The sequence below is a fragment of the Chaetura pelagica genome, unplaced genomic scaffold, assembly GCF_000747805.2.
Source record: "Chaetura pelagica isolate M959 unplaced genomic scaffold, ChaPel_1.0 scaffold212, whole genome shotgun sequence".
In the NCBI taxonomy this organism is placed as follows: Eukaryota; Metazoa; Chordata; class Aves; order Apodiformes; family Apodidae; genus Chaetura; species Chaetura pelagica.
Window position 1 is genome coordinate 294,515 of NW_009952365.1, and position 25,736 is coordinate 320,250.

Genomic DNA, 25,736 nt, shown 5'->3' on the forward strand with positions numbered 1-25,736 from the left:
GAGCCCGCAGGTGCGCGGCTTGGGAGGGGGCGGCTCTCCCGGCAGGTGCAGTCAGGTCGTTGTGAGGGCTCCTGTGGGGAAGTTTTGGTTCCTTCGTCGGACACAGAGGCTCTGCCTGGCACTAGCGCTTCTTGTGGTAAAAGTCCTGTGGGGGAATCTTTCCTACCACCTCTTTTCCTGGCCCGTACCTCGGTGTGAGTACCGCACGGTCAGGACACCGGCCTGCACTTGGCCGGAGGCTCACACCTCGAAGCCCTTAAAGTTCGGGGCCTTGGTGGCTCTTTGACACCCCTGGAGAAGGCCGGGAGAGCTGTGTGGCTCCTGGCGGCGGGAGAAAGGCCTCCAGGGCGCGGGAGGCATCTCGGAGCCGCCGTGGTGTTGGGCAGCTTCCATTCCTTGGAGAGGTTGTGTGGTGAGGAGCTGCTGGGGAAGGAACACACTGTCTGCAACTCCAGTTGATGCAGAAATTCTTAACAAAGCCACGTTTTTTTTCTTTATTTAGGGGTTGTTTAATAGGAAACCAGTTCTTTCGTGCTGCTTGTAAATTTTTGGAGCTTAGAAGTTCAGTGTGCTTCCAGGTCTAACAACTCTTCTCCCCCATGAAGTGATTTGTTAATCAGGTACACGGTCATCTTAGTAATTCTAGGATTTATAGACTAGTTTCAGTAGAACACAAAAATATCCAGATGTCAGAAGCAAGTTTTCCTCAAGCTTTGCGAGAACAGGTTTCTGAGACCATGTTATTGCTCCACAGAGAATGGCTTTGACATGAGCTCACCCTTCTATTATACATCAGAGAACCCACACAGGCACTTCCCTCGAGGAGCTTGGAGGAATTCAGGTTCTGCTTGTTAAAAGTTAGCATGCCTTGGGAGTGAGTAAGGCTCCTCTTCATCTCCATGGAGACTGGTAATCACAGATGCAGGATTTTAGGTTTGTTGCTTTCCTTGTCTTGTGGACTGGACACAGTTTGCCCATGGAGTAATTTTTTTAAAACTATTTAGGTTTTACCTCCTTTCCCTTCATAAATACTGCAGAGTTACACAGAGCAGCAGGTTCTGGTGGTTTCATCAGAAAGGTGTGTGCAGGCTAAGCTTGGACTGAATTCTTCTCTACGTTACCAGGATGGAAAACTGAGCATAACCTGTAGGATATGTGTTAGAATAATGTGTTTTTCACAGTACATAATCACTTGATGGGGTGTAAACTGTGTAATTTTTAATATCTGAAGTTACAGGTGATGCTGTGTTAGGTCAGTTTAGGATTGAGATCACACTAACAAATGCTTTCTCCCCTTTTAGGCCTTTATCGAATTTTAAACTGGGCTGAAATTGTTCATATTGGAGATCTCTCTGCTGAGGATGACAAAAAGGCCAGGAAAAATTGCAACTGTATTAGTGCAGAAAGATGACTTTGGATTGGGATGTACCCTTGGCTGTTTCTGTGGCAGGCTGCTCAGACAAGGCCATGTTAGGAGGCTTTGAAAGCAGTTTGCCTTTGCAGCAAAAGCACTTTGCAGCAGTTAGCACTTGTGCGTTAAGAACTGTAGCATTTTATGTCCCAGAAGGTTACACCCATGCTGAGCAGAGAGAGCCTGCCATGAGGCAGGACTTTCCCTGCAGGCCATCTCCTGGAAGGACACAGATTGTTGGAGGCCAAGTTGAAGGGCAGAAGTGGTTGTAGTGGTTAGATGAGTGGGGAGAAATGGGCAGAAGCATCTCTGGCTGAACCGTGTCCTACTCCAGAGGCGAGCAGGAAACTCCTTATTTTTTTCTATCAGCAGCCCTTTGTGGAAGGCAGGTGTTTGTCAAGGCCACTGCCAGGGGTGTTCCTCTCTGCCTCTGGAATGTGCCAGGCTTGAGCACCTGGGCTTGAGCACCCGTGTCTCTGCTCAAGTGGCAGGCATCTGGCAGGGGGGTGATGGCAATGGAAGACACAAACCTTTCAGCTCTTCTGATGACCTCTGCTGGCACCAGCATGGGGGAATTCCTTTTTTCTTAGTCTGCTTTTGAAGCAGATCCAAGCCTTAGGATTTCATACAAAACCTTATGAAACTTTCCTGCTCCCTACAATGCATTGAGTTCAGCTCTCCAAAGTGAAGACAGTAGAAAACCAATTGTACGCTGTGCTGGAGTGTGTTTGGGTTTTTTTTTCTGGTGTCAGAAAACACTAAAGGTCTTGAAATTCATTATTTTCTCAATGATTTTACAATTATATTGGGAGTTGCGACAAATTTTGAACTGAAGGGTTTCAGTTTTGTCTACCAATAAGATAAATAAGTGGCTGTAGAAATTGGAGAATGGAGCTGAGGAAGTTGAATGCAAAATGGGTGACCTGATTTTAACAAAATAAGTTAGTGGTTTGGATCATTCTTCAAACTTGCCGCCTAGGAATGGACCTCCTAATTTAGCAACTGTCTGTTGGCACCCTGCTCAGACTGGGTGTTTGGAAATTGTTTAATCATAGCTTTTTGGGCCCCTAAACATAAACAGCTCAATACTGGATGGAGTTGTGTTTTTCTCTGGTGCTCAAAAGCCAATCTTAGAGACCCGGTCTTAATTACACATCACTTGAAAACTTTAAATTAGTTTATATTTTCAGGGATCCCCTCACACCAGAAGGGCTGTTTACTTTAAAATATAACCCTTTTTCTTCTTCCCGGCTCTCTTTTTATGAAAGAAGGGAGAACAAAGAAATACTGAGGGCGGTTTTAACATATTGCACACACACACACAAAAAAATCATTAAAATCCATTGCAGGCTGGCTGGAGACCAGCTTTGATCACGAGGAATCCCAAAGTGCTGTGTAAACTTGAAATGAACTGTACCTGAGGTCCACTTTGGCATCCACTGGCGCAGAGTGGTCTGCAGTGGCTCTTAGCAACGCTTTGGAGCAGCTCAAGCAGGAAGCTGAAACTTTCTTTCATCTTTTTTTCCCCCCTCCCCTCCTCTTTTACACCTCCTTCTCCTAGGGGACTAGATGGAGCCTGGTCCTCTTACCTACGTTTTTCTGCTGAAATTTTTCTTTCTTGGATCTGTCCCCAGCGTCATAATTGCTATTGTTACACCCGCTGTAATGGAAAAAAGATTAATCTTGGAGACTGTCAGCGCGGCACTTTGAGGCTGGTTTTGAATGACGCAGGCTATTTCTCATGGTTCTTTTTGCCAATGCAGCTGAGCTGCTGCCATCACTTGCTGCTGCTGAAAGGTGTGGTCCCCCTTCCCTAGCACTCCTCCTTGCCCCTCTGCTGCATGCCTGCCCTGTTAGTTGAGAGCTAACTGGGCAAAAAGCTCACCCTACCAAACCAGGAAGGGTTTTTTTTTCCTGCGTTTTTAGCTCCCTGTTCCAGCTCACTATGGGATCAAATGAATGAATGCAAGCATAGATGGAAAGGGAAGAACAAAATGCATGAAAGAGGACTGGAGAGCTGGACCAGCCTCTTGGCTTCAGCTGTTAAATGGGCATGGTGTTGTCAAGTCAGTATTGTTTCCTACCATGCTGCATTTCTTTTCTGCGCTTAATCTTTTTTTCACCCTACTGCTGGTTTAAAGGTGTTTCAAGCCACTTTTGCTCATAGGAGTTATTTTGCATCCCTTTCTGATGTTGTTATTTTTGCTTTGGTGTTGGGGTTTTTTTTTCCTCTTCTAACTGCTGATGCGAGGTAGAAAAACAGATGAAGAAAGTGAATGGAAGGAAGTTAAATGTGGAATAAAGAACAAATTTCCATACTCTTTGTCCTGTTTTGTTAAAATTCATGCAATATATTTAGCCAAGGAAGTTAAGCTTTGTCTTGGTTTAGATGAAGTCTCGGGAATGTATAAGGAAATGGTATTTTCATCTGTTCTTCAGAATCAGATCTCAGCGCAGAATAAAAGGCTGCTGTGCTCTTAGAAGTGTTTTATTTCAAATGGAAAAGAAAATAAAGCTGCAGCACTTAGGAAAGTTCAGATGCATTCCTGAAAATCTTTCAGGAGTTGTACGGGTTTGCTTCCTCAACTCTTGCTATGAGTTTGATTTAAAATGACCTCCTAAATCTGTTAATAGTCTTGCAAAGCAACTCATTTTGCTTGGCCCTGGGTGCAAACCACACAAACCCACCAAGTTCTGCAGAAATTCCTCCAGGAGCCAAAGCTGCTCAGATAGAGTTAAAGGGTGCATAAATCTGAAGTCGTGGTTTGTGACACACCTCTTTGCATTAGGTAAATCAGTTTAATCTGACTCTTGAGGAGAAGAGAAGCTATTCACCTGCATAGTTAATATTTCCTTGAATATGACAGTGTCCTTCCAGAACTTGAGATGTTTCCAGTGTAAGCACAGATACTCTCAGAGACAGAGCTGAAAGTATCAGAGGTTCTGCTGGTAGGGATCACCCCCCCTCGGTTATGCTTACCCTGATACCACATTCAGATGCATATGGCCCTTTCTACTCTTGAATTTCAAGATTGAAAAAGCAAATACAGATTTATTTATTTTTTTTAATCTGTGTGTGTGTATATGTGTGTATATATATGGCTATTTTGGTTCCAAAATAATTCCAAATGCATTCTTCTGAAATTGCAGTTATATACTGGGTAGGGTTAAAATTATTTAAATTGAGCTATTAAATGGCTGCCTTTTTTCAGAGGATCTTGTACTAAGTGAAGAAACCTTGTTTCTCCTGTATGTTTTGGTACAAATGCCTTGATAGAATGACAGGCTCCACATCAACTTAATAACATGCAAGTAAGGGTACGAATTTATCATCACTGCTAATTGCAAGTCTGTTGTTTTTGTTCTGCCAACTAGGCCTCGGCCCCAGTTGGAGACCTGTTCTGTTTGGCACTGTAGAGGAGCGTGATAAAGGATATTCTGTTCCTTCAAAGCTTGTCATGTGCATAGCAAAGAGAAAGGCAAGCTCACAGAGCAGAGAATGAGCTTCTTTCACCTGTTCCGCACCAGGGCTGTGATTTGAACTGACCTCCCATAGGAATGTGTTGGACTGGGGACTGATTTGGCCAATTTTGGGCTGTAAAGCTGTGCTGTTTCATGAGTGGAGGGAACTTTGTTGTTTTCTAGGAAGATGCAGATTTTCACCTATAATGCCAAGTGGCAGGGCAGAGCTATTGTGATAAGAATACTGTCTAAAATAATTGGAGTAATCAAAAGGAAAGTACCTTCTAAATAATAGGTAGATGTTAATTGTTTGTAGAAAAGATCACAACTTTTATGTCCGTATTAAAAATAATTTGGTTGGTTGTAACTGTCTCTGTTTTTTTGGCCAATGTTTGTTTTTATGACTTGTGTTTTTACTCATATTTGAAAGAGTTGTTCATATTCCTTCCTGTGTGTGAAAGGAAAAGCACACAGAACAAGGAAAGAGTTTTGGATGTGCTGGAGCTGAAGTGCAACTAACCATACTGAGAAGTTTGCTGAGTATTTGGGGTAAAAAACAGGGTTTAGTAGCATTTCTTTATTAAATTTTTTATAGTTAGTTTAGAATATTTTTATTGAATTTGTTAACTGTGTATCTGTTAGTATTCTTCTTGGATATCTAAGTTGATCATTTGATTTTGTTTTTAAACCTCACCTAGGTTTCATTATTCTGAGGAATTCCAAAAATACCCATCGACATGCCTGAAAATCCTGCTGCAGGTATGTAGGCTGAAAGTGATTACTTCTGTTAAGAAGTGAGAAATGATGCTCGACTCTTGACATGTCCTGCTTTGTGGTGCAGATAAACAGCAGGTGCTGCAGATCCTTGATCGTCTGCAAGCAAAACTGCATGAGAAAAGAGATTCCCAACATTATGAAAACCTGACTGTTCTGCAGAACACCCTCAGGAGCCCTTTGTTTAACCAGATCCTGACCCTCCAGCAATCCATTAAGCAACTGAAGGAACAAGTGAGTGTAAAATTACAGTTGTTGGGGAGAAGATAACTATAGTAAACTTGGAACTTAAAACAGGGTACGTAGGTGTGTGTTAATGAGGAAGCTCTCATTAATAAGCTGTAAGTTGGTGTGAGTGAATGTTGGACCCTTTTTTTGGTCAAGCTAGTACCTACATAGGCAGTGCTGCAATGGGAAAGGGAATGGCAACAAACGGGTCACAGAGCAATGTGCTTTGAAAGGGATGTGGGAGATGCAGGGATGGGAACCACATCAGTCACAGAAAAGCATCTGCAAAAGACGTCAGCTGTAGTACTTTGAGTTCTGAGCACAGCTGGAACCGCGACCCTTTGTTTTTTACAGAAGCTAAATACTGTTTATCTGCTACCTGGCAGGATCTTTTCTCCTTAAAAGACATCATCACTTAATTTCTGCTGACATGTGCAAGAATGGTTAACCTTCTTTTGGGAAATATAATCTAGAAACCCACCCCTGATGATTTCATAGAATCTTAGGGGCTGGAAGGGATGAACTAGAGATCATCTAGTCCAACCCCCCTGCCAGAGCAGGGTCACCCAGAGTACATCACACAGGAACGCATCCAGGTGGGTTTTGAATGTCTCCAGTGAGGGAGACTCCACAACCTCCCTGGGCAGCCTGTTCCAGTGCTCTGTCACTCTTACAGTAAAAAATTTTTTTCGGATATTCACCTTGAACCTCCTATGCTCCAATTTACACCCATTACCCCTTGTCCTATCACTGGTCATCACTGAGAAAAGCCTAACTCCGTCCCCCTGACACTCACCCCTTACATATTTGTAAACATTGATGAGGTCACCCCTCAGTCTCCTTTTCTCCAAGCTAAAGAGACCCAGCTCCCTCAGCCTTTCCTCATAAGGGAGATGTTCCACTCCCTTAATCATCTTTGTAGCTCTAATTTGCCAAGCTCTGATGCAGATGTAGGAACTTCTGTGCGTTGGTTTATAACGCCATCTGACACTTAGCTCTTGTGGAGCTGGGCATCAATGTCACATCTGCATGAGCAGGTCTCACCATGCTGTTACCAGAGTCTGACATGTAAACTTAAAATCAGGGCCTACCTTGGCAAACCCTGAGCAGCAGCCATCCTTGTCTCTGCTGTTACTGCACCTGCCCAGCTGCAGATCCAGTGGGGTGGGTGTCATGGGGATGAGACCACCTTGCTGGCATTGCCAAAGGTATTGCTCATGTTCCTGCCTGAGTGGCATGGTGGTGGTTGTGCCATTCATTCTCCCTTCTCCCCATGTTCACAAATGTGCTGTTCCTTTGTTCCAAAAGAAGGAACCTTCCAAAGGTGCTCCTGCTCCCTCCTTCCAAGGCTTGGATGCATGTCTTCAAGCTATTGAAAAAGTATGAAAATGCAAATATATTTGACTGTAGCATGATGGATTTTATATCCAGAATGTTCAGAATTATAATATCTAGAAGATTTTATTATTCTTGAAATTCTTTTAAAGCATATCCCTCATGAACAGTTTCTCTCAGAATGGGATTTTTCAGTTTAGTATGTCTGCATTTCTTCAATATTTAGCAGGACTAGAGACTGAACTGCAAGTTCTAGTAATAGTAACATGTTCAGTGGTAGTTATTTTGTACCCTGGGCTCTCTTTGGAGAGGAGGTAATACAGACCAGGCCTTTGGCTCCTGAGTGACTAAGTGATTCTTAAAAAAAATAAGGATTCTTATGCCAAAATTGTCTAGGTTTGCCTGACAGTTGCAACAGTGCTTGAGGGCTTCTTTGATGTTGTTGCTTTTGCATGTGTTGTTTCTGGAATATCGGGGTGAAAAGAGGATAATGGGCACGGGCAGGGAAGCAGAGTGAAAGAAACTGAGAAAGTGAGTGAAGTAGAAACACAGCTGAAATATTCAGGGAACTTTTAATTCCAAAAAAACAGTTCAAACTTGGTATGCTTATAGCTTATATATTGACAGTGCCTAATTTAAACAGGTGAATAGGCATATATGAACATATGTATGCTTACTTCTTTGACAGTCTTCACACAAGATTGATATGTGTGGAAATGTTTTGGTTTTGATAGTTTTTCTACATCTTTGTTCATTTTCAACAGCTCAATTATATGCCTCCTGATCGTTCAGTAGATTTTGATTTTACAAAGAGAGGGCTACTAGTGTTTGCTGACAGATCAGTTGCTGCTGGGAGTGCATACACACCTTGCAGTTCACCTGAACCCAGAGCATCTACCTTCACTCCAAACCTGGGAGTCAATGACTTTAATGCAATCATCCAACAGATGGCAAAGGTAAGGCTCTTGGGTGTAGTGAACCAAACTTATTTTCCTTTAATGTCCAAATTTTTCTTGCAGGTTTTCACAGTGCATTTTCAAACACATTCTTTTGTTGTGTAGCTGGGGACAGTGTGGTGCCTCCTGGCCAGTAAGAGTAGAAATGCTGAGGATAACTTGTCCCTGTGAAAGATAATTTTGGAAGTAGAGGTTTGTTAGTGTTTTGGCTTTCGTTTTTTTTTCCTTTCCCAGTTTTTCTGTCTTACTCTCTACCAAACACACCAATGTAGAAAAGAAATTTCCATTGCCAGAAAACTTTCTTTGGTATTTGATGACACTTAATAGAAAATGGAAGTTATCTGCAGAAACTTGTTTTGATGGAGAGACTTGTTTTATCAAGTATATTTTAAATTGGAAATGTACCAACTTTGTTAATATATATGAACAGTGCAAATGATTAAAAGAAATGGCATGTAATATTTTATTTAACTCTTAATTTAGTATGTCTCAACTTTGCCAGACAGATGCTGATTTCATTAACATGTGATGTAGCATGTACCAGATGCTTATGGAAGCTGTACAGGTGCAGACATCCACCCATGTGGGATTGGCATTTATACCACAAATGCATTGTTCTGTGCTACTTTGAACCATTAATTTAATTGGTTAGTCATGCCTTTCTATACTAAGTAACTGTTGCTAATTGACTACCTTAATGTAGTTGTAATATTTTGAGCATAACTCTGCTCATTAGTGTGGCATTAACTCATCAGATAAAAAATCGAGCAGTAGAGACTGCACGTTAATTTGGATAAAACAGTTGTGATAGCAATGCGATTCTCTTAAGTAATATTTCCCAGTAAACAACCCCTGAACTCTTGTATTGGAACTGAGAAGCAGAAAGTCAGAAAAGCAAACTTTTTTTAGCATGAAGTGTGAAGTTGCAGGGAGGGGAAGGAAATTAATCTCTGTGTTTAAAAGCTGCAATCTTTTGAACGCACACCTAAAAATCAGCATTAAAAGCAAGGGGAGCCAAAAGACAAGTAATTTAGTTTAGCTATGCAGCATTTCCAGAAATGCCCAATATATTGCTCTCGACAGCACTTTGTTCATAGTTTCATCCAGTTTGGAATTCATCTTATAATGTGAATGAAGTGTGAAAGCAGCTCTTAAATTCCCTGAGGTTTCAGAGCCTCAAAGTGCTTGCATATCCAATACTCTGCTATATTAAAAATAATAAATGGGGGAGCTTTTATAGAAATAACATATTTAGTATTTTGCCTTTGTTTAGTCTTAGGAGGAGAAAAATTCTTCCGGTGTTCCTGAATTTTAAACTGGCTCATTCTATTGCATTAAAAATTAGTAAATCAATTTTTGTTTTCTCTTTTATTAGGGGAGACAAATAGAATCAATAACGATTGAAAAGCCTTCTGTTGGAGGTCTTGGATTTAGTGTGGTTGCCCTTAAAAATCACAGCTTGGGAGAAGTTGGTATCTTTGTCAAGGAAGTCCAGCGGGGAAGCATAGCTGACAGGTGAGATCTTTATAATTGGGTTGGAAAATTGCAGTGTTTCCATGAAGGAAAATGTCACAAGTTCCATGTTGAAAGCTCTATCATACTAAAGTGTTTGTTCTGGTGGGATGTTTTGATGGTATCTTGAATTCTGGCTTTTCAACTAAATGGTCTGATATTTTGAGGATCAGATTTTCAGATGAGTTTTAAATATTCAAGCTGTTCATAAATGGAATTTCCAGAAATCATGACTCACTTCAGAGAATCTTGAATACTGATTAAAAAACAAAAGAAAACTCAGAAAAGAATACAAGGGGGGAAAAATTAGCCTCTCTTTGAATTTTTATGTATTGTGTCCCTGAAAGATTTCTCTTTTCCCCCCTCCTGGTTTCTTTATTTATGTGCCTATGACAATACCCTATTTATAGTTGGTTTTACTGTTTGTTTCCTGTGTAAATTTAGATCCAGTCCTCCCAAAAGATCCCTTCACAGATGTCATAATAGAGTCAGGGCTCCAGGCAGTTTCTCCCCGTATTGTCTGTGGGTTTTCACCCAACAACAAAAGACAGAGCAATCCTTTTAAAATAAAATGTGATTGTAAAACCACAAGAGTTGGCATGAGACAAATGCAGTGCTTGGAATTATGTTTCAAGAAAATGTGTCTAAGATTTCAAGTCATTGGTGTCACTTTTTAAATAACACATGTCAGGAAGTGCCAACACAGGATGACAAAAAGAGCAGGGAGAGGTTGGAATGATAATGGCTATGGGCCCACAGAGAACACACCAGAGAACACTTAAAGAAAAGCATATTAGGCTCTTTCAAAGTGGAGACAGATGGACTGATCTGGATGTCAAAGGAGGGTGAATGTCTCACTTTAGGATTTGATGACCTGCTGCTCACTTTCTTTGATGAGAGAATCTAAAATATGGTTAGTGCTAGAAGAAAGTGATTTCTGGGAAACATCTTAAACATCGCATGATAAAAAGGAAGTTTAAAATGCCTTAGTTAAGATGTGCAGTTATATTGTTTCAGAGGTTTTATAAATTTCCCCAGTGTGCTTCCCGTTTTGCTTCTGAGACAAGATCTCTTGGAGACTTTTTTTGGATTCCTACAGAGCTTTGAAGGCAGTGTCTGTCTATGTAACAGTTTGGTCTCGTGCTCAGAATGAATATTTAACAAAGGAGATGAGAGATGGTTTCTCTCCTGTCACAAATCTAAATTCATCACTAGAGTGAATTAACTGTGAAATTTGTTATCATAAGGGAATTGTACTGTGGATTGCTTGAAGAAAGTTTCTTGTCTAAAGTTTGATACTATAAATTTTGAGTAAAATATAAACATGCAGCTCCTTGATCTTTAGATTAAATAAGGATTTAATACAATATCATAGCCTGAGTTGTGGTTATTTACGGGTAGTAGCATATAGTGCTAAACATAATGGGAACTAGGTCCTAGTGTATTGTGCAAGTACAAAAATATTTTTTTGTCTGCAGTGTAATTTGATATCAAGAAAGTATGAGAGAATTTAATTGGATTTTCAATAGAAGCAAAGGAAAAAATGGAGCAAATTTCTGTACCATGATACAGGTGGAACAAAGTCTGACTGGGCAGTTCATGACAGTGTGGATTACATGGGGTTCATATGTTGGTGAAGGCAGTCTAATAAGCAGATTTTTTTTTTTAATAGATAAACATTTAACCTTGCATAACTGTGTATTTGGCATGTTTGTATTTAAATTACACAAGCCTGATGTGAAGTCACCATGCTGCATCTTAAAATTTCTTTTAATGTTTTGTGAAGGGATCAAAGACTAAAGGAAAATGACCACATACTGGCCATTAATTGCACCCCATTGGATCAGAACATTTCCCATCAGCACGCTATTGCCCTCCTCCAGCAATCCATGGGATCTCTACATCTGGTTGTTGCTAGGGAGCCAGTTCAAGGGAACAGCAGAACTTCGACTGTCTTATTAAGTGATATAAATCCACCTGAGACTGTGAGTTGTTGTGATACTGGATTATTTTTCTTTCATGATTGTATTTGTGTTAGCAAGCTTCACACATCGGGATTTTTTTCTTTAATCAGATTTGAGATGTGATGACATTTCGCTTAGACTGATCATGCAATAAGTATAAGGCTTCCATTGCAAAGCTTCATGAAGTTGTTAAAAAAGAGATCCTGGGTTTTTATGGGCTGGCAGAAGCTTTGGTAGATCAACATATTCTTAGCATCAGGGTCTGTTCAGCATAGGCTGGGTAAAGCATTTTGTGAGTATATCCAGCTGAAACCTACTTGTGGTCAGCAATTAAAGATGCTCTGATTACATCTTACAAGAGTGTGAACATAACCTATCATGAGCACTGCTTGACATATCCCAACCAATTTAAATTGCCTAAACCAAAAAGCCATGTCTTTGTTTTAAAAACAAACAAAAAGTATCTGTTGAAGAACCTCTCAATCCCTGTTTATTTGTCAGATTTTTTTCTTAATCTGCAAATTTAATTGGTTGTGATCCCTCTTGTTTTCTTGAACAAGGAGACATTGTCCCTGGGACATGTAATAAGCTAGAGCTGAACTTCCCTCTGTGTTAAAACCCTGTGGTCCAGGTGGCTTCACTGAATTTGGTCAAACTGCACTCCTAAAATCCAGGGTTTGCAATATTGGAATCTTAATTTATTATGGTAGTAGGTTTTGATGAAAATCTGGTTAAGAGCAGTGCTTTGCCTTAGTCTCAGTAATTATTTCCCTCATGATTATTACAGAGCTAGTGAAATCTGAAGGTTTTAGTGGATAATCAATATTGTTTATTGCACTGAAAATTTTAAAGAATTAAACTTTAACTGCTTTTTCATTGAAAGATCTGCACTGAACAGACTAACAAAATAAAATACAAATATATATCTCTACAGGGGGTCTTTAAACTTCTTTTATGATATTTAACTGGCTTTGGCAAAGATTTTCAGTATGCTAATAAATCCTTTATTCACAGAAGACTTAAATCTGCCCACTTTGCTCCATTTTGGTTTCTATGAGATATTAATCTGACAGAAACATTGGCTGGGTTTGGGTTGCTTAACAGCTTTGTTATTTTCAGATTGTCTTGTAGAACATAAGGTCATGTACAGTGTAGCTTAGAAACATGCTTCCAATTCTGTATGGCAAAATATTGTACTGTGCTATTAATTCAGCATGTACTGGTGGTGTTTAGAGTAAGTGAAATAACAGAAGTAAGAATTTAGGCACTGCTAAGTGAAAAATAGGCCAGTGCAGGCATGTTCTCTCTGCTTGTCTCTGTTGGTTGCAGTATCCTTGTTTTATGAAAAACTAAGAAGATAGTTTTCTTTTTGGCAGGAAATCTCAACATTGCTTTTTCTCAGTCAAGCTTTTTCCTAGTTCCTATCCTGTTATCCTGAAAGTGAAGGACAAAATGTATGTTTAAAAACAGGTGAGAGATCCCACCATGTGTTTACAAGGGAGTCAAGTTGATGGAACAAAATCCAATGGATCTCCAGTATGTGGGGTAGAGAGAAAAAATTGCTCTGATTAATTCTCAGCATTCCTGGTACATGTGAAAATGAGAAACATTGAAGACTGACCGAAATTAAAATCTCCTCTTTTTATTAATTGCAGATTCACTGGGGCCATGTTGAAGACGTTGAGCTGATTAACGATGGTTCAGGATTAGGCTTTGGAATTGTAGGAGGAAAGTCAAGTGGAGTAGTTGTAAGAACAATCGTTCCTGGGGGATTAGCAGATCGGGTAATTTGTTATATTATGTCACTTCTTGTTTGATTGTTAAGTATAATTAACTGGTTTTGACAGTCTTAAAATAAACTAATATGCTGAAACAAAAGGAAGCTGATAGCATCAAAGTCTGAATGCCAACATATACTTTATAAGTAAATATGGTGAAGGTATGATTGAGGAAAAAGTCAGTGCCTGATATGAATTAAGTTGGTTTTCAGACATGCCTTGCCTTTTATAACATTGTTGAACATGCAGAAATTTTGAAAATATGTCAAACATCCTGATACTTTCAATACTTTTGATATTTTCTGCCTTTGATCAGTCTGGGGGAGGACAAATACTCTTGCTGGGTTTGCACATCCTCTGTAGAATTTGGCACGTTTGGCAACATCAATAGGGACAAACTCTAAACGAATTGTCAGGCAAGAGAATCTGCCCTGTTGAAGTAATTGCATTACAAGATTCAGTTTATAGATTGAAGATGTCCTATTTTTAGTGGGTTTTATTTCAAGGGATTTGATTCCTGCCTTGTGATGTGTTTGGTTCAAGGAGACCCTTAGGATTGACACAAAGCCTTTTCTGGCCCAGGCAGAGACTATCCAGTAACACAGAAAAGAGAGAGGCTAAGGTGCTTCCTCTACTGTAAGATGGAAATGAAAATTGGAGATTCAGAGTTTTACTGGCAAATGTTGGCTTTTGCATGACTGTCTCCCTCCAAACCTGTCATGTATAAATGAGTATTTTTTAATTATTGGGTAACACCTGTTTTGCTGTAAGGAAGAAAATGTTTTGGCTACAAATGAAGCATGTAAGTTAAGAACTCGCCACATCATTCTCGGCTGAATGAGACATCATTAAGAACATGTGAAATAATGAGCACGTATACATGTTAAAATTGGATGAGTTTATAAATGAGTTTGAGTTAGTCCTGGGAATGCCTCTGCCTTGATTACTGTATAAATCAATGCACCTAAGGTGGTGGAACTCTGCTGATCAATACCAGCTGAGGATTTGGTCCTATGAATGATTGCTTATAATAGAAATTATGATGTAGGACATGAATCATAATTATCATGTAAAAAAATGGTTTGTGTGGAGTCTTGTTACTTTCAGTGGATTTACTTGCTGGGGTTGGATTAGTCATGAGGAAAGAGTTGCCAGGTTAATACAGTATTAAGAAAAGCTTTAAAAAGTCATAAGTCAAAATGTTGTGCATTTTATTCTAACCTCTGTCTGATGAGGAGTATCCTGTGAAACAGCAACACATAAGAGCCTGTGAGATTATAGAATGTTGTGTTTTCTCCTAAATGAGAAAAGCAACAAATTTGTTAGGAAACTGGTATTCAACTTGAGTATCTGACTCAGTTTTGGAAAGGCTAATTTACCACTATTAAGTACTGTGGAAAAAAAACAGTGCATAATTGTGCAAACACTTCCCTGAATTATTGAGTATATGGCCATCCGTTTTACGGCAGTTACCTCTGATGGCCAGGAAGATGCCTGTACACGGTTTCGATTTTGTAATGGAAGAGGTATTTTCTGTATAGACTGGAAACATTTTTTACAATTTGATTTATGTTTGAAGGATGGGAGGCTCCGGACAGGAGACCATATCTTACAGATTGGAGGGACCAATGTGCAAGGAATGACCAGTGAGCAAGTGGCCCAAGTCCTGAGGAACTGTGGAAATTCTGTTAGGATGATCGTTGCAAGAGACCCAAAGTGTGAAATCATGGAGACTCCACCAGCTCCCGTGAGCTGGCCAGTCAGTACATTGCCTTCCTTTCAAAATGGAAATGTAAGTATCTGGTGTTAACTTATGACATTTTTAAGTATGTTTGTGGCTTGCGATCAAAAAGGAGGAGGAGAACAGAGTGTTCTTGAAACCTAAAGTGCTTCTCTCCTTTTGAGCTTCCAGATATCATATGCGTGTATTTAAGTGGTCATTATTATAGCTCTGCCTTCTATAATTTTTCCCTTTTCCCTGTGTGCTACTAATTCCTATAATCTCAGATCGGAATGACCAGCTTTACAGAATTTATTTCAGAGTGGGTAATTTAATTACCAAGACCATAAACATTATCGATAAATGGTACTTTTACTTCTCCTCCTTAGCTCATTACATTTTTGCTAATCAATCACTTGTAAGTGGATTTAAAACTGGAAATGAATTTCTCTAGCCTGAAATCCAGAGCACCATGGCCACACCAGAATTATTCAGCACAATCATCTTTTTATGAAACATAAGTGTAATGTTTTCATAGTCTACGCTACTGTCTGTGATAGGAAATATATCTAAAAATTTTGAAACTTGTTTTAGCAAATCTTATCATGGTCATATCAAAGTCTCTTGTTTTTGAAGTCATCCTTTTCAGTTTTGAGTAATTAAAATCAACAAATGCTACACTAAGTGTACAGTAGGTCTCGAAACATAAACAAAGCTGTGCTTGTGTACCATCTGCTACTACTGTGCTGCTTAGATTTAGGTGTAGAATCTGAGTAGCCTTTTCTTTCTTGTCTAGTTTCTTGAATATTAGTGAAGAGAGCTCTCTTTTTTTTTTTTTTTTGAAGCACCATTTTTAAAGGGCAGACTCGAAGTTACTGCTACAAAGTCACCTTCTCACTCACTGGGCATAGTGACTGCAAAGGCAGCCATTAGCTTTGTGCCTTACATCTCTCTGAAAGACTTCTGTGGCTGAAGCTGTCAGGGAAGTATCTTGTGTCCTTCTCAAGCTCTTCATCTCAGAAGAGGGATTGGTGTTGTAGAAAACATGAGTGGCAGAGAGGTGGGAGGGGGTGATCTCTGTACACAAGGTTGGATTCTTAAAATTGGGCCTAATACTCTGAAAAACGACTCCCAGAGAATCAGCTCAGTTATGAAGCACTTATTTTCTGCTTATATCCTGTTTTCCAAGACCTTTATTAGGAAACAAATTACATGGTCCTAGTTTTGTTTCTTCTATAAAATATAATTTTTCTCTCTTCCCCACCTCAAAGGCAGGCCTGTTTGTCACATTGCACATCCTGCAGCCTTTCTAAAATGTTCTTCCTTCTTGTTTCTTTTTAGTGTCCTCCTTATTCCTGCCGTGTAGTCTAGAGGGGAAAAAAAGTGTTGCAATTTCATCTATTTCTTTCTGAATGTCATCTATTGTTTTCTGAACTGAATAGTGCCTTCATATTTAGATTTGAAGAAACTCCTCTTTCTGGTGTTCAGAGATTTGCTGAAGTCAAGAATAGTGGCTAAGTGAATGTATTTATTAATTTAATGATGATTTTAATGGTCCACCTTTCAGTTTGTGTCTGATTTACAACAAAACTTTTTCCTATAAAGTAATTTCTCTCTGGTTTCTGTGTTCTTTCACTAGCTGTGAGCTTTGGCATAGAAATTATCCTTTTTCTTTTGTTTTGCAAACCAGCAGAAAGTCAGTTTTAATATATGGTTAGCTTTTTTTCAGTCTTATATTAATATTTGGTTTCCTTTGAATTTTCTGCAGTAGAGAATAACTGAAACTATGTATAACTGTGCATGAGTTCCTATATTTAGGACTCTCTGCTTTGATTTTTCCAGACTCCATTTCCAATTTTTTGATTCTACTAGTAACATTACTTAGAGAAAATTTATCTAGAGCCAGAGCACTTACTATGAGAGGCTTTTGATTGCAAAAGAGGAGGACTGTCAAGGCCATAGCTCCATTTCAGATGTTGCTGTAGGCTTCTTTACTGTTTTCCCTCTCCTAAAGATACGTGACAGAGCATCAAAACTTGTCTTCAACTCTGTCAGTGTCTTATAAAGCAGGAGAGTTGGAAAGCATTTAATGAGCATAATGAGTTGACCAGTGGAGGGGTAGGTGTGTGTGATAAGAGGTAGCTTTCCATGGATCTCTCAGTGAAAAATGAAATAGGTACAGCTGTAACTTGGGCCTGTTTTTAATACAGGTCTTTCCAGAGCTGATACTTGGCAAGTGTGTGATTAAACTTTGCTTTTGTTCGCTGTCTTAAGAAATGTTATGCAACATCCTGATCTATTTTTTGCTGTTGGCAAGGACACTATCCCTCTTCATTTCATCACTTTAACAGACCCTGCTCTGAGTATCTCCTGATTTTTTTTATCCCATTGGGCGATGTCTGCTTACTGAAAACAAACAGCTATAGGTATTTTAACTTATCCCTTGAGGATCTGTGAGCTTAATTGGTTTTCTCCTTGGTAGTACCAATATCTTAGTGGTGTCCTGTTTGAATCCTGTCTTTCAGTTTTAATTTTTACTTGTCAGAGTAGAGTGGTTGGACAGTGGGACATACTGAGGCCAGCTTTGTGGGGACTTTTTTCCATGTACAGTGTAGGATCAAATCACATTGTAATCTTAGCTAGTGGCTTTTATAGTTGTTTTTTTGTTTTAGTTTTTTTTTGCAATTGTAATAAGTGGAGGGTTTAGAGAACAAGTCATCTAATGTGCTTCTCTTTTCAAGTATTGCTTGTTATGATAAGTTGTCTTATCAATTCAACAATAAAGCTTTTGCAAATTGATTAACTTCCTTTCTCTGTTACATCTTAGAAGTAATTTCTGTTGAATGCAAACTAATTTTGCTTCCCAGTGCCTTAGACAACCTGTAGGCTTCCAGTGCTCTTTGCACTTTAGAGGTGTTTAAATCTGAAGAGGATCATATCAAACTTGTTAACCTGATGTGTGTAAGATTGACTTTTGGAATGGCTTTGTGGCTTGGGATGCAGCATAAAACCATGCAATAAGCTTGAACACCTACCTAGTCTCCCATAGTTGCATTCAAGTAGGCAACTGCTTCTGGAATAGAGATGTTCCTGCTGTGTATATACATGGGTTCTTTCAGGGGATCCAACCTGTTTCTGAGATCCCTTTCTTGCTGCCCCTCACTTCCTCCTTTCCTGATAGGTGATAGCAAGGAGAGAGAAGTATCATTTATTTCTGACAGCAATGTGTGATGTCATAACACTGTATATTTATACCAGGTTTCCATAAGGTGTTACACCTCTGACAGGGATGTGAAGGGAGTATTAGGAAAGAACTTAAAAAGCAACTAATGACTTTGGGTGTCACCTTATTTTCAGCAAACTTCTTTTGCAATTCTCATCCCTCCTAAAAAAAGAAAATCAAAATCACTGTTTACTTCTGAAGACCTTAGCCTGCAATATTGTAATGGTACTGGGAAATTGAGAATTTTTTTTAATTTTTTTTTTACTGTCTTTTGCTTTATTTATAGGATAATACCAACCTTTTTGAGACCTATGATGTTGAGCTTATAAAAAAGAATGATCAAAGCCTGGGCATAACAATTGTTGGATATGCTGGCACATCTGACATAGGTGAGTTCTACAGGATTTTACTAAGACTTACGACAGGAGCTTCTCAAATACCCTTTACTTGTTATGAGGAAAATGGGCAGCACTTCTTTGAAACAGTGTAACCTAAAAACTAGGAAGATATTGGAGAATTTGCCACTAAGTGAAATTCAACCACAACATTCTTACAACAAGAGCTGTTAACTGGCCTTTCAATTATTGGTTCCACAAATAGTATCTTTAAAATTTATTTACCTGAATGTGTGTTTTTACTGAAAGGGGGAGTGTTTATTCTCCCCTGTTCTTCCTCATGGGGCTCAAGAAAGTATTTGCGTGATGTGGTGGAGGTAGGAGTTGCTCTCCAGCCCTCTTAATTCCCAGGATATCCTCTTATGTTACTGGTCCGGAATCCCAGGCTAGTGCAGTGGGAACTGGGCTGAGGAGGAGCAATGTCAGGCAATGGGAAAAGGTGGGTTTGAAGCACTAGCAGGGGAGCTCTGCTGAGCATGGACAAACCATGTTGGGCAGGTGTCTTAGTTCAGAATAGGAAGGATGAAGTGTCGAGATTCATTAGAATTAAAAATCAGCATCTTGTGTTTTGTGGCACTTTGTGGAAGGGAAGGGTTCCTGTTTCAACTGGTGACTGGGGTTTTTTTACTGCTTTTTTGGTTGTTTTTTTTTAAATTTCATTGTTCTAATTAGAAGTAAGAATTATTAACCAAACATCAAACATGACAAAGGATAGCTTTCCATGTTTCTCTTTTTTCTTTTTAAGAAAAATCCTTTTTTGTTAAGATTTAAAGTACTAAAGTCTTTAGCTGTAGAAAGATGATTGAAGTCCTGATCAAAGTACTTAAGCACATACTTTTAGCTTAAGTAGTCCTGTTGAAATCAAACGCAGCATGGATTTAAGTCGTGGTGGTTTAAAGCCTGGGTGAGCACAAGGATGAATCCATGGAGGATGTGGCCTTTTGTGAGCCATTTGAAGGAAAAAATGAAGAAGGCTGTGTACAGGTGGTTGTGTCAGTGCTGTTTTTTCCATTAGAGATCCTCACTTGTAACTCCAGCTTTGTGAGTGGTAAGATGCAAACTTTGGTGGTTCACAGAATCATAACTTCACAGACTGAAGTGTGTAAAACATATTAAATGTCTAATTAAATGAGTAACTTAAAAATCTCAAAATGAACAAATTAGGTTAATGTAGTTACTTGTTTCTTTTCTACTCTCCCTATGCCAACAGAACCTTCAGGGATTTTTGTGAAAAATATAATACCTGGTAGTGCTGCTGACCACAATGGCCAAATTCATGTTCATGACAAAATTGTTGCTGTAAGTAAAATAGTCTGCTTATATATTTTTGTAGAACTAATACTTAATTGCACTTCTCAGTCTTAAAAGAACATCGTAGTAAGGACTACCTAAAATTAATTCGACCTTCTCCACTTTGCAGAGGAAATAATTTAGTGGTTCATATTTGTTTAGGTAGATTTGTAACAGAAATGAGCTTTGGCTTTCTGTGGTTAAAATATTATTTTATATTCAAAGAAGTAGTAAATAGTAGTTAACTGTGAAAGAGGCAGGCATTTGGATTAAAATGGTTCAGAGTGGAGAATCTTGGCTTTTGGCCTGAAGATGTGCAGCATTAGTTTCTATTTGAATTGAATGGGATTTGAGAATGGTTAAGATTTTCCAAGATGTGTTTTTGGTCTTTAATGACTGTGTAGCAAGATGTGGATATAATAAAAATGTTAATTGTGACAATCTTGGTTTAAAAATCCAAGCTTCATGTGTAGAAAAATGAAAATCATTGGATAACTGTGAATTGAATAATAGCCAATTTTGCATTCACAGTACAAGCAGGAAAGTGACTCACAGCAACTCTGGTTTTAATTCTCCTTAGAAAGAGAAATGGAAAAGCAATACATAATGTATTGGTCTAATGATCAAGAAAAAAGTGAATTAATGGCCAGGAAAATCTGACATGGGTCATTGCTTTCAGACTTTGTGTTGAATTGACTTTCACTTGCAGAACATTTTTTCAAAACCTAGAGGAATGAATTACACGGTCTTTTTGTTTTAAGAGGTAATATTTATAGAGTTATGATTTTAAATTATTTTTTAAACGTGTGCTATGCCAGACCTTCCAAACTCAGCTTCTCCTTTCTGAGAGGAAAAATTGATACGACCTTGTGCTTTTATTTGCAGTTTTGCAGGAGAAGCTCCTATTGATGCATGATCTAACAGTGAGGTGAACGGAGTATTCTGGGTGTAAATTTAAACATCTGAATGAGTGTAAGAATTGGGCTGTTGAGAGTGGATTATACAAAGAGTTCTGTATGGGGCATGTTAGAAATTCATGAGAAAACTAACAGTGATAATGAACTGAACAGAGTTCTAGAGTGGCTGCCCTTGCTGGAAGCTTAATCCACAATACTTCTTAAGCTGCTTTTAGTAAGCAAAAAAAATTGTAGGGGGAAATCGGTGCATACTTAGATTAGTAAATCCTGGCTTGTGGTTGCCCTGTGAAGTCAGAAGAAATTACTGTTGTGTTTCCTTTTAAAATGCATTTTGAAAATATTATCTAATCAGTGAAATATAACTGATTTAATGAGACCGGTTTGCAAATACAGTCTTAGGTGAAATAACTCAATAATTTCTGAACAAATGAGTGTGGATGTTGCTCACAGGTTATAGCCTAAGCATGTAATGTGATTGCTATTACATGATACGATTTTCTTATTTGAGGTTGATGGAGTTAATATACAGGATTATAGCAACCAAGAAGTGGTAGAGGCCTTGCGTAGCACAGGGCAGACAGTGCGTCTTACCTTACTGAGAAGAAAACCTTCTTCTACTATTTCTTCAGAAAGACCTTCAGACAGAGGTAATCCTTTTTGGTTTATTTTTTTTGTGGGGGGGTTTTTTTTAACAACTGATTTAATTTTTCAGTGCCATACGATCGTAGGTTTTGGCAGGGCACACTGTAGGAAATGAGATTCTTAAGGAGGAATGGAAAGAAACAGAAATGAGGATTCAGGAAAACTGAGTACAAAACTCCTGTGTATCAAAAAAAAAAAAAAGAAAAAAAAAAGAAGGAAATATTAGAGGTAAAATGAGGAAAGAACAAAAAACTAAATACATAACTTGCTGAAAACGAGTCATTGTTAAGAAGCACTGAGCACTTGCAAGCTTAATGCAGGACTGAATCAAATTCAAATAAACTGGTAAAGAGGGGGTAAGTTTATTCTAACAAAGGGCAACCTTCAGCCCCCAGTGTGTTCCCTCAGCGGTTAGTGATGTGATGTTACTACTTCATATGATTTGTAGCAAATTATTTATTTGTTTTAATCTGTTTTCACAGTGCAGCCAACTGTTCCAACCCCTAGAGCTGTAGGGACTGACACTAGTGTGGACAGTAAGAATGAGAAAAAGCAAGAGCAGGAGGATAATTTTCAAAAGGAAAAGAAGCAGAGTCTGCATATAGCAGGCGGATAGGATATCTTGCAATGTCTCTTCTGAATCTGACATTGTCTGTAATCCATTTTCCATACTGACGGGCTGTCATTCCTTACTCCATCTTTAGCTTGTGCTTTGTGATGCTTTTTATTCAGGTCCCTCTAAAGTTAAGCTCTACCTGTTGGGTCAGTTATTTGGCAAATATATGATAACTGTTCCTGATTTGCCATCTTGCCATTCATATCTTTGGAAACGGATTCCACAGGGAAGTATCTCATTATCTCTTCAGGGCCAAAGGTGAGACTGGCCTATAATTCTCTGGATATTCTTCCTTGCAGAAGGTTCGCCCTTTTTCAGTCATTAATGATCCCTCTTTGATTGCTGTGTTTTGTTTTGGGAGGTTTTTTGGAAATCACAGAAAAAGGTGCAGCCCTTTCAGTACTTTGGGATGAATCTTCATAAGCTCTATAGAGCTGAATGCCTCCAGCTCACTGATTGCTCTTTCTAGCCCTGGTCCTACTTTGATGACCTGACCAGTCTTCTCTTGACAGAAGATTTGTTCATCCTCCTCTGCTGCCAGGGTCCTGAACCAGATTGATAGCTGAATAGCATCAGGAGATGGAACTCTTGGGAGTTCACATTTGCTTCCTGATTCAGAGTTACCTCAGTCACATCTATCTTACTGCCTTCACAAGCCTTAGTCTCCTGTGTCTGCAGAGTCTTTTCAAAATTTGGTTTCCTGTACATCATCTCTGATGTCCATTTGTTAGAGTTTGGTCTTCTGGCACTGCAGTAGCTTTGTTAGAACCTCTTCCGAGCTACTCAGCTTTGCCTCTTACAGCCTGGGACCAGAGCTGCAGCATCCTCCCTCAGGAGTTTCGACAGAGTAAAACTTACTGAAAGACCAGAGGTGGCTGGCAGCAGCAGGGACAGGGGATCATGTCTTGTGATAAGTCTCCGCTTATAGGTAATTTTCCACAAAAATGAGATACCATCTCCATGTCTCTCCTGTGTGCCACATGATACGTAACTGTCTTGCTCTTGTTTGCTTGTCCTGCTTACAGTGCTCCTGGTCACTGTTGACTGCCCACTCGTGTAGACAGATGAGAACCTCTGGTCTGGCAAAGGCATAAAGACCTGATAACTGGAATCAGAAGCTGGACAGGAGTTCCAATTAGGCATGAGCTTTTTAGCAGGAAACAAAATTGTACATACGGGCAGATCACAAAGGCATGGATTACTTTTATTTTTTAGCTGTCTTGTGAATCCAGGTTGGAGGTCTTCCCAAAAGGCATGCTTCAACTACCCTTCAGATTTCTGGGCTCTTCTACAGGAACTTCTGGGTGAATTTCTACAGCTTGTGTTAAAGTCAGCATAAATTATCCTTATGCCTTGTAGTTTCTAAGATATGTGGATGTAATAGAGGATTCTAAATTATGGCTGTCAATGAATAACAATTTTGCTGTGATTGTGGAAGATCTGTCAGTATTAAAGACAACCTGGAAACAAGAGAAATGTAGCAGTTCCTGTCTTCCATGCTGTTTTACTTTTCTGTCCAAGCCTTGTAACCAGACATCCTTTGTTGTGACTTCTGCATGTTTCCAGAAATAGGAAGCCAAAATAGAGATGTGAGGTTACCAAAGCATAGTTTTAGCTGTGTGAACGGAAAAGTATATATTGATTTGTAGTTACAATGGACAAATAACTTGAGGACTTAGCAGTAGGATGTATCATGGGGCAGAAGAGACAGAAGGACTTAGGCTCACGTTGACAGGGACTAGAAAAGAGCAACACACACTGTCCTGTATCTCTTACCCAGTCTTTTCTTGCTGTGGAACTTTCCATGCATCGAATATTCTCTTTCTCTACTGAAGCAAGCAGTATCTCTGGAGTCAGTTCCTGACTACTCATAATTGGGTTATCTAGTGTCACGGGTGCAGACATCTGCCCTGATGCAAAGAACTTTCTAAGAAATTTGCTACCTAATACCTAGTGCTGTGAAAATATGGTGTAGCAAGGCCAGGATCAGTTTCTGCTGAGAACTGGAGTTTCTTTCACCTGGCTTGAAGATGACAAACTCTGTTAGCCTCAAGGTGTGTTATTTAGATGTGCCTCAGTGATCCCTGTTCGGCTGATAATCACCTTGGATCAAACTGTATTTTTCAGCCCTTCTCATAACAGACTCAAACTCCTTTGTTGTGGATCCACTGCCTCTCCATAAATAGTCCAAAGCCCCCTTAGTTTCAAAAGGAGTTTGTAACCAAGCTGCATGTGTATGAGTTGCTCCTCAAGGATTGTGCAAAACTTATCTCCTTCCTTGGAGCTCTGTGGAGTATTGGTGCAGCTGCATCTGAGTCTGGCTACAATCACTGCCTACAATCCATAGCTGCTGGATGGACCCATTTGATTCCTGTGTGGTTTATCTGCCCTGCTTTCCCCAGTGCATCAGGTAGCAAGTGTACTCCCAGATATTCCTGTTTTCCATTGTATCCAGACTCCCGTTACCTGGGAGAATACAGGACACTGTGTTTGTATGCACAGTGTGTCTTGGGATAGCAGAATTTAAACAGTGAAGGAACTGTTTGTTTGCAGTTGAATACTGCCCTTGGTACCATCTAGCAGTGCTGGTTGTCTTCGGGCCAGCAGGATGCTGCAGTGAGCACAGCTTTGAAACTGAGTAATGAATCAGGAGCTTTTCATGCAATGGTAAGCAAGTATCACTGCTTCATTAAACCAGGGTTTTTCATAGTGAAAAACCACTTTCAGTTACAAGGTTCTGCAAAAGCTTTATGCAACTATAAAATGTGTCTGTATCTCTGTTAAAAAGTTGAAATACTTAGTTGCAAATTTGACTCCTACTGAAATATGATGTATAACACTTTAACTTGGAATGGAATTTAATGGGCAGGTTTAAATTCCAAAGATAGGTGCTTATTTTGGACGTGGTGATGGGCACTTCATTATAATGGTGCTAAAGTAAATACTGCTAATTTAAGGCTCTGACTAAACTCTGGTGGAAGTGCTTTTAGAAGTTTAATGTAAAAGGCATGTTTTATAAAATATGTATTACTTCCCTTTAAGCCCAGTTGTGTGAAATTCTTAACTAAATTGTTTCCTGGAGAGGTATTAAAAGGTAGTTCTGGCCAGGCAAAACTGTGCTTTAGCAGTTCTGTTACAAAGGCAACATGGTTTAGGATGCAGTGTGCAGGAGACCTGAAACTTTCTGTTAGCAGCCTAGAGGCAATTAACTTCACAGCTGCATCTGCAAGACTGCAGACTGGGCAGAACTGCTTTCTTTTTTCCTTGCAGTAGTACTCAAAACTCAAAGACATGATGCTTAAGAACAGCTGGGAAAAAAATACCCACCAGTAGAGCAGACAAAGGTAGTGCATTAATGAAGTGCACTAGAGCACAGTGCATGTCCTTGTATAGGAAGATTGCAAAACCAGGAGAAAATTACAAGAAAAAATTACCCCAATTTTTGACCAGGAAAGATAATTTTCGCAATACATTTGTGATTGATTCTTGATGCCTCCTTATTAGAAGTGAAAA

At 39.3% G+C, this 25,736-nt stretch overlaps 1 protein-coding gene across 1 annotated transcript in view; it reads left to right on the forward strand.

The window, feature by feature from the left end:
- The first annotated feature begins 5,610 nt into the window (after positions 1-5,610).
- Positions 5,611-25,736, forward strand: part of INADL (InaD-like (Drosophila)) — a 143,166-nt gene continuing 123,040 nt past the window's right edge. Inside the window, 11 exon segments of the mRNA XM_010007958.1 lie at positions 5,611-5,632; positions 5,715-5,881; positions 7,975-8,166; positions 9,542-9,681; positions 11,465-11,663; positions 13,298-13,426; positions 15,000-15,212; positions 18,650-18,752; positions 19,969-20,057; positions 21,474-21,612; positions 22,090-22,215. Of these exon segments, the coding sequence (XP_010006260.1) occupies positions 5,611-5,632; positions 5,715-5,881; positions 7,975-8,166; positions 9,542-9,681; positions 11,465-11,663; positions 13,298-13,426; positions 15,000-15,212; positions 18,650-18,752; positions 19,969-20,057; positions 21,474-21,612; positions 22,090-22,215 (1,519 nt within the window).